We start from the raw sequence: 15,103 nt of genomic DNA on the forward strand, positions 1-15,103 counted from the left end.
CTTGGAGTTACTGCGCCAGGAAAGCAAATTACGTTGGGGTGGGGGAGATATTACAGTATCGTGTGCTTTATCAGCTTGGGCCCAGGTTCTAAGTTATATTCATTGCCATCTCTGTTTGCATTTATTTGTTGTCAGATGCGTCATTTTATTTCATCGTCATTAATATTCGTAGGATCCTGTTATTCGTGAATTAGCTGTCACCTTTTCAAAGGCGCCTTTTCAACCGTCATTTCATAGGCTGTAAACCGCAGTGACGTGTATTGAAGGGGACACAAATGATGCCACATAAATACAGCTTTTAGTAGTGAACAATGTGAGAAGGGTTGTCTGTACCTGTGAGGTGTTGCCAAGTGATTTCAATCCGCGTGTTAAACATCAACTCATCATTACTCATCTCTTCGCTGCCTGTCGGTGTCACCTTCAACTCTTTCTTCCTACTTAATCCTACATAGTCTACCTTACTTTACCTACCCAAAAATAAAAATTGAGTCAGCCGCTGTTTAGTGTTATGTAAAAACGTGTTTTCTTGAACCCAAAGTACATTTTTTCCTCGAATATTTTTACAATTTACCCACAGTCCCTTCTAGCAAAGGCTAACAATAACTCGACAAATAACGATATATTCTGTACAATAAGCCCGCAAACTGGCTGTTCCGTGGAACACACGATAGACCTTAAAGGATTTATTTTATCAAAACACATTTGCATTTCAAACCTTCCGAGCACGTTTGTATTTGTAATAATATAATCCATCTTTCAAAAACAGACAACATCATAGACTCCACAGGCTGAATGTCAGAAACTATTAAATCAAATAATAAATGCAGCATGTAACTTGCTTTATGTTTTAAAGAAATCAATATCATCCATTGCAAGCAGAATAACATTCAATATTATTTTTCTATATTAAAACGGAACAGTAAGTTTTCTGGAATCAGTCAATAAACTAATTCAATAATTAATACTTAGCCATGAGTAAACACAGCGTATTGATAGCTGTTAATATATAGCTTATGAGTCAGACCAAATGAAAGAGGCCACCAAGTAGTTGGCCAGCATTACATTCACATCATTGACTGTGAGAGTTTAGGGCACATATTACTAAATAGCGGAAGTCCAAGGTGCTGTGGTAGTAGTTGTGATTATCATGAGAGAGGCGCATATCGAGGTACACACACACACACACACACACACACACACACACACACACACACACACACACACACACACACACACACACACACACACACACACACACACACACACATTCTAATCTATTTTTGAAAGACTGTGCAATATATAAACAATCTTCAAATTTAACACCTATAATACAAGATGCCAACTTCTATAGTGGATCCGCTATACGTAAATGTGAATTGTCAAACATCTCTCATCGGTTATAAACCGAAAGCATAACGTAACACACATCAAACTTTAGCAAAACTCTTGCGAAAAGCCATTGGTCATGGCAAATCCAGAAAGTAACTCCATCTCCAGAAAGTCTTCCCCATTCTCTCTTGAACCCACACTAATTGCTCAAAAGTTTTCACTTGCCAGAGCCCGTCGCGAAATACCTTGTAATTTCGGGATTTCCTAGGAATTTAGCTTATTCGCACAGCTAGAGGATGGATATGTTATTGCAGGACGTTAGTATTCCATCGCTGATGTATTATTCCTCCCTGCCTGCAACTGACTACATTATATATTATATATAATGTAGTCATCTATCTATCTGTTTATCTATCCATCTATTCATTTATATATTATATAGAGTAGTAATGTGTATATATGTATTGTAAATATATATATGATAGGTAGATAGATAGATAGATAGATAGATAGATAGATAGATAGATAGATAGATAGATAGATAGATAGATAGATAGATAGATAGATAGACAGATAGGAAGAATCTATTTGATTATCCAATTTCTGCCTGTCAATTTCAGGCTTTCGTTGCGTGCTTTTGCAATAGCAGAACCATACTCTGGACGCTTTGGCCTTAATAATCGTTTTTATTGTGTTTGTTCACGAGATGGATACCCCACACTCACCCTCCCTTTGCTTTGCATTGGGAAACAATGCCCTGCCCATTGTATACCCATAGAGAATGTGAGCTGCAGTGTGTAAAGTACTCTTGCATTTCTTCAAACAGGGTTTGGAAACATCGCATAAGACAGTCCAAGCTAGCATTTCACTCTTATGCATGCACAGTATTCTTATGGTTCTTATTTCCATCCATGAAAGAGCATTTCATTATGAAGTCTGTCTACATCATTTTCTGAGATCCCGGACATTCCATTGATATCCGGAGAAATGTTAAGGATACATCTTGGATTGATTTTCGGTGGAGTGCTCCAAGTCGACTCAGCATATCTTTAGCCATTGCATTAATAATTTCACGGTAATATACACCGTATTAAATGGATAGACTGGGACGTGAGAGAGAGAGTTGGCAAAGCAAAGATAGTCAATATCGTGCAGAATAAAGCGTATATAACATAGAAGGGCTCGGCTGGCACATAATCGGTGACCTAAGACACTGTCAGAAGAGAACCACTCAATAACATAAAACAGCGAGGACGACACAGTGTCGAGTTTACTTTAACCTGTTCGAAATTCATCATTCTTGGGGTCATCTTGCAATGCTAACTCTTAATGAGTTTAAGGAAGATTGGCTGCTTAATATTTAATATTTTACCTAAATTTCTGGTATTCGCTTCAGTGTATCAGTTTCTTTTTTTTATTGCGCAAATCTAGGGAGTCAGCAAGATTTATCATAGATAGGGCAATAAATTTTTAGCAGATCAGCGACACATGGATGCATCAGAGGACACAATATCTATTTTATAAGAGCAGTAAATTAGTACAGTCAGCTGGATCAGGAATGTTGCTCTGACTACACTCCCTGAAATGGCAGATATATGGGTCATGCATGGGAATCCGAGAATAGAGACTTCTATTTTTTTTAGATGTTCCAAATATACTGAGAGGAAGAAATTTTTTTTAAATTGTAACTTGGCGGAAAAAATAAAGCTCCGGTTAAACACAGGCTGCGGCTGCGCTGGTTGTGTGTCTTCATTTACAGTTGCTTTAGATAGAATCGGTACTGGGGCTGGAAGGGAGAGGGGCAGTGGCTGGGGTATAACCTGAAAGAAGAAGGCGTCAGCATGATTGATCTGTAATCGTTTGAAGAAATGAATCTAACCAATAAACTCTTCATTAAATAAAACACGTTCTGCCTGCTCTGCACTTCCACCTAATTTAAAGCCATTATATTGAATTCGCTAAAAACTTGCGGTAAACTTGATAAAATTGGATTTGGTTGAGTAGCGGTAAATTGTGTTTTAAGGCTTTGCAACATATTTAACTCCTTCCTATAGAAAACTTATTTGGGTTTCCATTGCGAATTGGGACGGGCGGGCTGCAGGTTGCAGTACCACACGTGGGTTCAGACTGTGCAACTTGTTGGGAAGTCCACAATAGAATTACAAGGCAGGAGGAGGGGGCGGTGGAGGGCCAAGAAGGTGGCGGCGGGGGGTTGGGTGGGCTAAAGGGTAATTTGAAGAGTGTAGACTCCCACTCACTGCTTTGATCTCCTACCTCCTGGCTGTTTCAAGTTGACAGCCGGGCTGAATTGCATTCACTGGCTTCATTTGCAAAGTAGCTGCGCATTTGTAGAGTGCTCGGATGGAATCTGTTACAGAGGAGGTACACCTGTACTATAGGAATTTACAATACAGCTCTTTTTCCAGACTGAATTGATTGCCGCGTACAAGCGCAAACAAATTTAAAAATGCACAGACACAGCCCTCCAGGACAATGAAGAACTAAACTGACACACAACTGCAGCTGGCGAGAGCAATTGTGTCGACGCCTCGAGCCAAATTATAGTGACACTAAATTACAAACCATGGGGGGAAAAATCCTCACATGGCTAATGGTAATTAAGTAATTCCATGGTTCATTTGCTGCAGTCTGATTGGAAGAGAAAGGTGTGCTTACAGTTTGTATTCACAAATAACTTCACAACCCCTCATTAATTATTACTTAATTAGTTGGATTGTTTTTTAAATCGTTTATCGAAACGTTTCATCAGCAGTTAAAATTATATCTTGCCGGCGTGAGTCAGGTTTGCACTAGAGCGCGTGTTTGTGTGTTTGGGAGATGGATGGGAAATCCTGCGAAGAAGTGTGTGCAGTAGTGTTTTAATACATCTCTCGAGTTAGTGTTTGCACAGACCGATATTTACGCGCGGTATACTTCGCAGCACGCGCCTTCCACTTATTTTGATTAATAATAGATGAAAAGCGAAATGTCAAAATCGACATTATTGACTAAAATTTCGGAACCCGAAGGGCAGAGTGGGGTAGCAAATTTGGCGCTAAACTCCAGGCAGGTAACGTTCGTTGAATGGGTAAAAGTGAATGATTGGGGAGAGGATGGGGTGGTAGAGACGAGGTAGGAAAGTGCGCCCCTCATTTCAAACCTAATGCATTTGCTCGTGTTTTTTTTCGAGACGGGGCAGAAAGAGCTCTCGTTAAATGTCTCTTACGAGCTGTCACCAATGGTTGCTGTAAAAGTGTGAAACGTATTAATGAGCGTTTAACGAGGGCTGTAAATCAGGATCCGACACCGGAGCTGGCTACAGCATCGGCAGACTGGAGAGATGTAGAAGACTCGCCAACGGTCCACCAAACCCATCAAAAGCAGGAAAGAGGTTTGAGTGTCTGTTAACCCCCTCGCAGCATGATTTTTGAAATGCTGGTTAGATTAGTTCCTTATAACTACCATAAGCCTCCATTTCAGATGCAGTCACTGTAGGCAGAATGTATTCGGAACAGTATATCAAATTGCTCAGATGGACTCAGCGTTACCTTACGCATCTCCCATAATTCGCATTAACTATCATTTCTCCCTTGCATAAATATAATCTTAAATGGCATGAAACTGGTTACCTACAGAACCGCGTATCAGATTCGACTATCTCTGCAGTATTTTAATAGGCCCATTCCACTGCTAACCTTAGCCAGAGCAGACGGCGGTCTGATATGTATTCGAGGACCGCAATGATTTTGCTTAATCAGAAAATCACTGAACCATGACCCCTCGTCGCTTCTCTGGTTTTCAATTGTTCTTATTCACTGCCAAACCCATCAAAAGATATTTTATTTGATCACTATTCATCACATTCCCAACTTTGCTTTCCATCTGGATTCATTAGAATCGCCCACTTCACCGTCCTTAAAAGAAACTTCAGTGTTTGCTTTTCTGGGTAATTTAAACAAATGCTATATTTACGCACCCCAGCCTAGTCCTGCCTAAAATGTTATCACTTTATCATCTTCAACCTGAGGTATTTGCAATCACCAACATTGTCATCACCATCCTCTCAGAGCTGAACGCTTTGTCACTGCCATCTCCAGCCCCTAAGAATGATTCTCAACAAGTTATCAGTCCAGTCCCCGCAGCTACTGATGTGTTCTTCTGATTCCCGTCGTCGTCCTTTCCAGCTACAGGTCATTTTAGCAGGTTTTCAGCCTTGCTATTTCTTCACTATTGCTATCAGAGAGTTGAATGGATGGATCATAATTATCGTACATCTAACTCTTTTATTCTTTACCTAAGTTTGTGACAATCCTTCCCACACTTCCATAGAGACTGTGAAGGAAATATGATATATTTTGCATATTGGCCAGGACATGTTCTCTTCTTAGTATTACTATCAGGGAGGAGGTATAGGGACCTGAAGACACACACTCAACCTTATCAGGTATAGCTTCTTCCCCTCCACCATCAGAATTCGGAATGGAAAATGATCCAACCCATGAATACTATCTCACTTTTTGCTCTCTTTTTTTTACACGACTTATTTATATATATATATAACTGCAATTTATAAATGTATAGTATTTTTTAAGTATTGCACTGTACCGTCTGACGCGAAACAACAAATTTCACGACATTTACCAGTGAAAATAAATCTGTTTCTGATTCTCATTCTGCTCCCCAGCACTACACCAGAGAACTTAAACGGTACAATTAAGCATCACAGTTCTCACGCTAAAAATATAAACAGTAGATAATCGACCTGTGATTCTCGAGGCTAATACAAATTATTTCATTAAACACAATTATAGTTTGTTCTATAATTCACAAACTTACAGTTCATTTGAGCAAGTCATAGCTTCAAATCTCAAGAGACGGGACCTCTTTTACACCATGTGTTCACGTTTGTCTTTATGAGTATCTGCTACTTAGATCTTCAATAAATGAATTGCTGTCATTTGTCTGTTTATCTATCAGTCAAGTAACTGCTCTTTCCCTGATTAGTGCTAGTTAGCTGTTTCTTTGCGTGATGCCAATGTAGGTGATCACTGTGGATTCTGCTTAAACAGTTAACAACCGTTTTGTGTCCAAGTCGAAGATCGTTCACCCTTGACTTATATCCAGTGCTACTGGCTGTCTTATTTTTGCTGATTTCCATTCTTTGATTTTTTTTTCGGCTGTTCTTATATTGCTTATCATGCCAGGATATGGATATGTCGCATTTTTGTCCCAAAGTCCCTATCACAAATTTCATTTCAGCCTAAGGTACATAAAATATCTGAAAAATATCGTATTTGCTTTGAAAATTAGTGCATTTTCCTTTAGTTATCCGATTAGATTTTTCAATCCTGACAACTTCTTTAAAATAATTTTTAAATGGGTTAGGTTTCATATCAAAGTTATTAAGTATTTACTTTCGACCGTCTACTCCTTCTCATTCCGAACGCGTATAAACGTTGGCATGATTGGTGAGTTTATGTAAGAGATCTTTAATTCAGACTATGTAAATTGTGATTTTGTTTTTGCTTGCTTCCGACAGTGATACTGAATCAACTGAGAATCGTCCAGACCACAAGTCTGCTGTCTGCTTCACCTGTTCACATTTGCTTTCGGGCATACCGCTGCCCAAATCCGAAAAAAAACTAAGGCAGTGTGGTGGTTGAGTTATCCGAAACACGAGATGGAATCTCGCCACAGGATTTGGCGATTTTAATTCAAGTAGTTCTAGACTTCTGGAGAAAAAAAATCTAGCATCAGTAATAGTAATCATAAAACTATATAAAATTGTTCTAAAATCCATCAATTAATTAATGTAATTTGGAAAGGAAGCATGGCACATGCGAAATAATGCAGATATTAAAATTCTGAAACAAAAAAAATGAAAACGCCGGAAATACTCAGGTGCTTAAGGCTATCGGCTTATAATGTTAAGTGATCCTCTCCGCACAGACGCTGCCTGACTAACCAAGGATTTCCAGTATTTTCAGTTTCTCCGGATGGAATTTTACCTTCCTTACCTGTCATGGCTCCAGATCCACCAAGGTGATTCTCTGTCCACAGGCTAGTTCGACCGTGCCAACAATTTCCATTCTGGTGATGATTTGAAACAAAAACAACTAGTGTCACAAGTCTTCCAATTCTGATGTTGAATTTCAGCCATATTATTGTTCCATCGATAAAGAAATATACATAATTTATTCATTATTTGATAAACACGTGCCAATCACTACCATTGTTTGAGCGTTTCAAAAGTTTGAACAACAATTAATGTAAAGTAAAATTAACATTTTTTGGTTAGTAACCTTCTCAGTGGGATTATGGGGTATGGAGTTGGCTATTGCATAATTTATTCACCTACCCGCGTTTTTCTTTAAATATTTACTCTCAGCGACACGATTTTAAATACATTTCTCTCTCTGCGATGGCAGGTAAAGTTCCCCAAATATTATCTAGTAATCTGTGGAAATCCCTTCCTCGGTGGGTTTATTCAAAGATTGATTTCACTCTATGCGTCCATATTACATTCGGTCCGGCGCACCACTTCATCTGCCAGGGTTCTAGCAGTGTTCACGATAAATTCTCCCATTACTTTATTATCTACTGTGTACATCATTCAACTTAAGAATATGACCACTTCAAATTGCAACATTTTTTGGCGCGTTAAATTTAACTCCGGTGCGACAGTTTGCTGACATACTGATTTCTCTGTATTTCAGAATGATACCATTCCGCGGTAATTCACTCAAACTAAAGAGGGCGTATCGGATTAAAACTACCGATTCCTGGACTAAAGATGAGACAATGTTTGAAGACAAAAGTTAGATGTTGAAGTCGGATTTGCTTTATACGTGCAGAGCATATCCTCCTATGTTAAATGTCTTATTTCAGAGAACCGAAGTAATTAATTTTATAATAATGTGATTAGAATGCCATGATACTGTCTGGAAAGTTTGTTAAGTGATACATCAGAGTGCTTTCGTGTGATTGATTGTTGTACTAAGTGGCAAGGTTGCCCTGCGGGTGGGCAACAGAGTTAAGTCGCGGGTAATCAACTTGGAACCCATGTCAAAGGCTGCAGGTTACACGCGGACTTCCGAGCAGCACTAAGGTGAGATCCGGAAACTGAGGACACCTATCTGGGATGTCAACCTAAAGTCACAAGACACAAAGCAAATATTCAATTAACTGACACCGGGACCATTTCCTGGTGGATTCTTGCTGCTGGAGTAACATGGACTCCAAGATGTCAACAATAAAATATTACATTTCAATAGCTGTAGCAAGCAAACTCCAGTTAAACATTGGGTCTTGGGTAAATATATATTTAAATGCGCGGAGAAGTTGGTGCAGGTTTGGATATGTAATGACGCGCCGCTTCCACCTTCCTCTTTTAAACAGCAATTTGTTTTCATTCGTGCGGAGAATAATCCCTCCTTCAACGGGCAACAATCCATTTTCAGGGAGTTGTCGAGGAGAGTCTGGGCCCTCTGGAAGGCATTCAACATTTAACACGTACAACCTGTGTCAAATTACTGTGATCTCCCGGATTAAACTGTTGTGAGCTCTGCAAAAACACGGCAGTATCTTGACCCAAAGTGAATGAAGGGGTACGTCAGAAACGCCGGCGGGATTGGCACGTTTGGTTTTATTAATCGCAAATTATTTCCACGCCACATAGCCACTTAAAATCCAAGTGTAGTTTAGTGTCTATTAAAGCTCCTGTATGTTCCCTGGTTTATGATGTACCTGAAAACACGGCAGGTACAGCTAAATACTTAGAAAGAAACAACTGTGCAAAGAAGTAATGCAATTCATGCTTTTAAAAATTAACGTTGCCAGCATCTATTGTAATTAAATCATATTTATGATAAACAGCGTTAATGGATGCATGCCAAAAGTATTGCCCCTGATGAGTGTGGGAAAAGAAAATAAACAGGAGACAATTGTGAGAAATACTGCACAAAACCAAATGCAGACTTCACGATGAAAAATATAGAAAAGGCTGGGCCCTTACTCCTGCTGCTAAATCGGACCCGCTGTTGGTCTGGTCTGTTTAAAACTATATGAATAATTAATTTTCTGGTATTTGTTATTCTACTGGCTCTTTTATCCGGCTAATTAATGCGACCTGTCATTGCATTTACATTATTTTAAACGCTCAAATTTCCCATCATTTTGGGTAATTGATCATTATATATCCTTTTGACTTTTTGTCAGTTTTTTTTTGAGAAATCTCTTGTGCAGTTCCAGATTTGCCTATTGGTCTTATTTATGCAGCGACCTTAGGCATGTGTATAACACATTGCGCTTGGGACCGAGTTCTTGGCACTTGTTCCGTGGAGGGGAGGGGGCGTGAGGAGAGAGCGGTGGGGAGAAAATAACCCGAGAAGTTATGTAAGAAAAAGGGACTCGGTAAGGTTTAAGAAGGGAACAAGCAGTGTAGGACAACTGCAAAATCATGTAGACAGGTTGTCATACACCAGTGGGTGCTTCACTGAATAGATCCGAATGCAAAACATTTAACACAACACAACACAACGTGGCCCAACTGTGCGAAGCCACATGTTCCAAACTAGGAGGGGCTTGCCGCTCAAGTAACCTGTCAGTCAAAGCATCAACTTCAAATGATATCTACGGATCTGCCAGGACCTATGGGCAGACGCATCAGTTGGAGTTGAATTGACGATCAGATCGCTTACAGGAAGATTCTGCGGGCCAGGACAAAAAGAAACGGGATTTGGAAGCGATCGGAAGCGAGTTTTTATTGCTTGTCATTGTGTCATTTTCTGAGTTCGTGAAGATCCCTTCTCAGGAGATGGCCTTCCCTCAGCTCGGGTACCCTCAGTATCTAAGTGCGAGCCAGGCTGTTTACGCCGCCGATCGGCAGGGAGTGCTGGCTTCTTCCCGAGGAGGAGCCGAGCTTGGGGCTAATCACGCCGCTGCTGTAACCTCCGTGTTGGGAATGTATGCAAACCCTTACACAGCCCAGAACTACAGCGCTTTCCTCCCCTACACCACCGATCTCACCATGTTCTCCCAAATGGTAAGTGCGACCAGTCTTTTACAGACATTCTGAGCGAAACGTTTAAAATAAATACTTATATAAAAATCCCATCGCACAACTAAACTGGATCAAATCTTTGTCGGTCGGATATCCCCATATGTGTAAAAAGCATATGATTAGAAACAGTTACAATTATTATTTTAATTGGAACACCGACCTCTTAAAGCAGCGAGACACTATTGACGCCAATCGGTGGCAAGCGTGGTATTATTACATGGCGAGCGTTATGCTTTCCCTTATTAGTGTCACAAGTTAAGACATTCAAAGTTTTAATCACTGCTAGTGCCGACAACAGTGCGAATCTGAACAAAAGTCTCGTGGGCAGAGAAGATTAGAAGCCGGCTTTGGAAAGTTTGGCAGCCTCTTTCATCCGCCCATATTTTCGGGGTTTTTCTTTGTCGGCAGAGGGCACGGACACGTTTGAAACTGTTCACTGATTCACCGTAGTCACTGATTTAAACGTGGCTGCGTCTTCAGTTTATTCTGTAGTGGTGGTATCGCTTTAAATAAAGTAGGCCGAAGTTGTGTGAGTTCCGCTGTAGTCTGCAGTTAATGTATGCGATCCGCAATTACAAATGTAGTACTGCATTAACCTGATATCTACACAACACACTGAGTGGATGCACCCCACAAACTACTGAGCTGCAGATAATATTATAGCGATATTATTTGTTTAATCTATTATAATCACCACTGTTAAACGATACAAATAAAATACTTACAAAGTTTCTCAATTAATAAAACCCACCGTTTCCTTATATATAAACGTGAAAATGTATCAAGAATCGTTGCAAATTCGGCTGCGTCGGATTTTAGTACTGTAAGCATAAATAATACGGTCGAAGACAATTCCTTTTTTATATAAAGCTTATCTCTTCTTCAAACAAATAAAATAATCAGGCAAATTCGGTGATCTGGGCAATAGAGTTGCCTCTGGGAATAAGGATTAAGCATAAATTCACTGCGGTAGAAATAAAATAAGCTCAGGGCGAGACAGAATTAAATGCACGAGCAATTTTGATATCAGCCCGGAACAATTACCTGCAAAATATTGAACGGTGGTCACTGATTCCATAGTTAGTTATGAAGATTTCCTGTTGTCTTCATGCTAATCCTGGCGCCCTGTTTGTTCAATCGTCTCTTGGAACAGAGCGCACGCACTGCAGTTGAATTTAAATTCATGCTGTTTTCCCAAAACAGTTGAGATTATTTGTAATTATTTATGACTGACTGCCTTACACTGTACCACACAAAATGGAAAATTCAACGTTCATTTAAAATTAAAGTACCTAATTCAGAATTAAATCAGGCCTGTGGAAGACTTATTGCATAGTATTTGTCAGGAGGAAGGGGAGTAATAAATATCGAGATTTTCAAGTTTAAATGAATGGTTGTTTTTCAATAACCTTTAAAAAATGTTCCCTGTAGTGTCTCTATCTTATACGTGTTGCACTTCGGAATAATAAAGATGCACAAAATGACCGCATTCTTTAGCAATGTTTACATTGCGGCCATCTCAGTGAGAACTGGATGATGTCATGTTTCCAACTTTTAATTCAACATTAAAAATCTTTCCAAAATGAAAAAGAGACACAGCCAACCAAAAGGACATTTAAACAAGCAAAATATGTCGGCATAAGTTATTTTTAATCTGCTAAAACGCAATCAAGCAAAAGTTAGTATTTCTCATGTCTTTTCCCGCACGTTTTCACCAAAGGCACAGACTTAAGATAAATGGCGAGATCATTATAAAGTCGATTGCCGAAACTTTCCTCCTACCCCGAAAAATCAAGCAGTTTATGAAAGGGTAGTTCAACTTTTCTAATATTTCGAGCGTGATGCTCTAAATAAACTATTTCTTATAACAGTTGTTTGCACTTCTGATCTTTAAATTACGATTAATGTTTCATCATCATTGAAGTGATTATATGGGACTTAAATAAAGTTCACACATTTCCTTAATAAACCCTCATTCATTCACAAATATTAAAAACTTGAACGTTAATCGCAGCTAGTTAGATTTCACTGCCAATGGCGTTAGTGTAGTTCGCGTGCACTAATTTTGAGATTTTAAATTAACTTCTGTGTTATGCCATTAACATTTGGTTTCGTTATACTGTTGTGGCAATCCTACTTCTTTCGTGCATACCTCTTAAAATGTTCATTTTTTAAATGTTGTTTTAACTTTAAAACGCAGAGTCCATTCCATTAAGAATAGGAACACTTGGCCACTCCGGAAACTTTCTGCGTGCCTTCCTGTGGCAAACCTGGAGTGTAAATAATTTATGTTGGGCAACATAGGGTATGTGATATGGGTCTGTTCTTTAATACCCCAGCCCTGATTTCTCTTTCTCTCTCCCTCACCCACACCCCACTCCATGTGTTTATGTTGCAGGGTTCTCAGTACGAATTGAAGGACAATCCCGGAGTTCACCCGGCCACGTTTGCTGCCCATGCGGCCCCTGCCTATTACCCCTATGGTCAGTTCCAGTATGGAGACCCAGCCAGACCCAAGAATGCAACCCGGGAGAGCACAAGCACTCTCAAAGCTTGGCTCAATGAGCACAGGAAGAACCCCTACCCCACCAAAGGGGAGAAGATCATGCTGGCCATCATCACCAAGATGACCCTGACTCAGGTCTCCACTTGGTTCGCCAACGCCAGGAGGAGGCTCAAGAAGGAGAACAAGATGACCTGGGGTGCCCGAAATAAAGAAGACGACAGTACTCTCTACGGCAGTGACACAGAGGGGGAGAACGAGAAAAAGGAGGAGGACGAGGAGATCGACCTGGAGAGTATCGATATCGACAAAATCGATGAAAACGATGAGGAGCAAAGTAACGGAGAGGAAGATGAAAAACTGAACCCCAGTGGTGAGGGAGAAAAAGTGGATTTGGAGAGCGGGCACGATCGGACTTTGCAAGGGTCTGCTGTTGAGAGCAAAGCAAGAGAGACGGACAGAGTGGATGGGAGTGTTGCCGAGAGCAATGGCACCAGGGGGATTTCATTAGGACAGGGGAATTTGCTAATCCCAAATCACAGCAAACCGAAAATCTGGTCCTTGGCAGAGACGGCGACCAGTCCAGACATTGCCCAGAAATCTTCGCCAAACAGCCACACGCAGCCGACCATTCAGCACCCGGCTTTTCTCTCAAACCACGGACTCTACACCTGTCAAATCAGCAAATTTCATAACTGGACGAACGGTGCTTTCCTGGGCCAGAACTCTTTGCTAAATGTCAGGTCTTTTCTGGGGGCGAATCATCACCACCATCACCATCATCCGCAGCATTCGCAGCAGCAACAGTCTACTGTGCTAACGGCGGCCCTCGGAGCAGTAAGCAATGAAAAATCAACAGATATACCCAGTCCAAAACACACAGGTATTTTACACTCGTCATCCTCCCTTCAGCTTCACATGTATGATATACTATAAATATATATACAGCTCACCGTTAATAGCTGATCTGGTAACGGGCAATAACGTACTAAACTTAAAATCTGAAGGGCCGCCGGATTCCCTTCGCTCTCTGAACCTACTTCACAAACTTCAAAGCCAAACTCTTGTTCCTGTTGGATGACTGATTTGAACTGTTTTATTTCCTTTTGTCTTCCAGATAGAGATTGTATTCCAGGCGAATCTCCATCACAGCAAATTAAAATATCATTTCAACCCGTAAACGAAAGGTAGGTTTTAAGAGTTAATACAAAATAAAGGAGACGCAGTCCTCGCGACTGTTTTGCAACGCAACGGGATGATTGTTTAATTGTAAGGAAGGAAAAAAAATGGTTTTGGAGAAGTTGTGAGCAGTGTGCAGTTTATTTTAATCTTGTTTGGAGGCACAAAGTATTTGCACAATATCTCATATGGTTAGTATTCAGACACTTCTGTCCTTTTGTTCTTTCAGCTCACGGCCTCAGCAGGAAGGGACAAGAGTTTTAGCAGGAATCTCCTCCGTCTGAGAAAGTTTCATGGGGCAAAAACGAAAAGAAAGAAGAAAATTGAAAAAAAAGATTTTTTAGGAAGAGAACATTTACTTCATCTTTTTGTATTGCCAGTATTTGGACAATGCAAAAAGCCTTTCAGAAACCTGACAAATATATAACGATTTATTTGACATTGTAACATATCAGCACGTGTTATTCTAATTGATTTTGTTTCTTGACGCGATTATTATTGGTTTAGTAATTATTTTCCCACGTCCAATATTTTATGTATATAGAGTGATTATAATTGTAAATAAGCGTGTGAGCAGAATTTGTCAAATCATATATTTTTGTCTAATAAACTAAAAGATATTAGAACGAGCTCCCTATAATCTTACGTGGCGATTATATTAATTTTCAGAGATGGAGAAATTTCAGAGTTTTTGAAAAATGTTACCGAATGTATGAAACAGTGTGTGTGTGTGTGTGTGTGTGTGTGTGTGTGTGTGTGTGTGTGTGTGTGTGTGTGTGTGTGTGTGTGTGTGTGTGTGTGTGTGTGTGTGTGTGTGTGAGAGAGAGAGAGAGAGAGAGAAGGGGGGGAGAGAGGAGGCTGGGGGTGACGTGAGATTATTTTCGTAGTCACAGTTTTTGTTGATGTTAACAGGATTATTTTACTCAAAATGTACCGCTGACAAACAAAAAACGAGGCTGGGCGACAGAAAACGATTCCAAACCAGGCTGAGAACTCCGCAAAGTAAATGTCTTACTGTTTATTCTCCCGGT

The 15,103-nt window shown here is 40.1% G+C and overlaps 1 protein-coding gene across 1 annotated transcript; it reads left to right on the plus strand.

The window, feature by feature from the left end:
• The first annotated feature begins 9,972 nt into the window (after positions 1-9,972).
• Positions 9,973-14,710, plus strand: LOC140713810 (iroquois-class homeodomain protein irx-1-B-like). The gene is made up of 4 exons (XM_073024360.1): positions 9,973-10,372; positions 12,789-13,776; positions 14,011-14,080; positions 14,302-14,710. Exons 1-4 carry the CDS (start codon positions 10,145-10,147, stop codon positions 14,354-14,356), a joined length of 1,341 nt encoding a protein of 446 aa, XP_072880461.1. The 5' UTR covers positions 9,973-10,144; the 3' UTR covers positions 14,357-14,710.
• The last annotated feature ends 393 nt before the right edge of the window (positions 14,711-15,103 follow it).

This window comes from Hemitrygon akajei, chromosome 20 (assembly GCF_048418815.1).
Source record: "Hemitrygon akajei chromosome 20, sHemAka1.3, whole genome shotgun sequence".
In the NCBI taxonomy this organism is placed as follows: Eukaryota; Metazoa; Chordata; class Chondrichthyes; order Myliobatiformes; family Dasyatidae; genus Hemitrygon; species Hemitrygon akajei.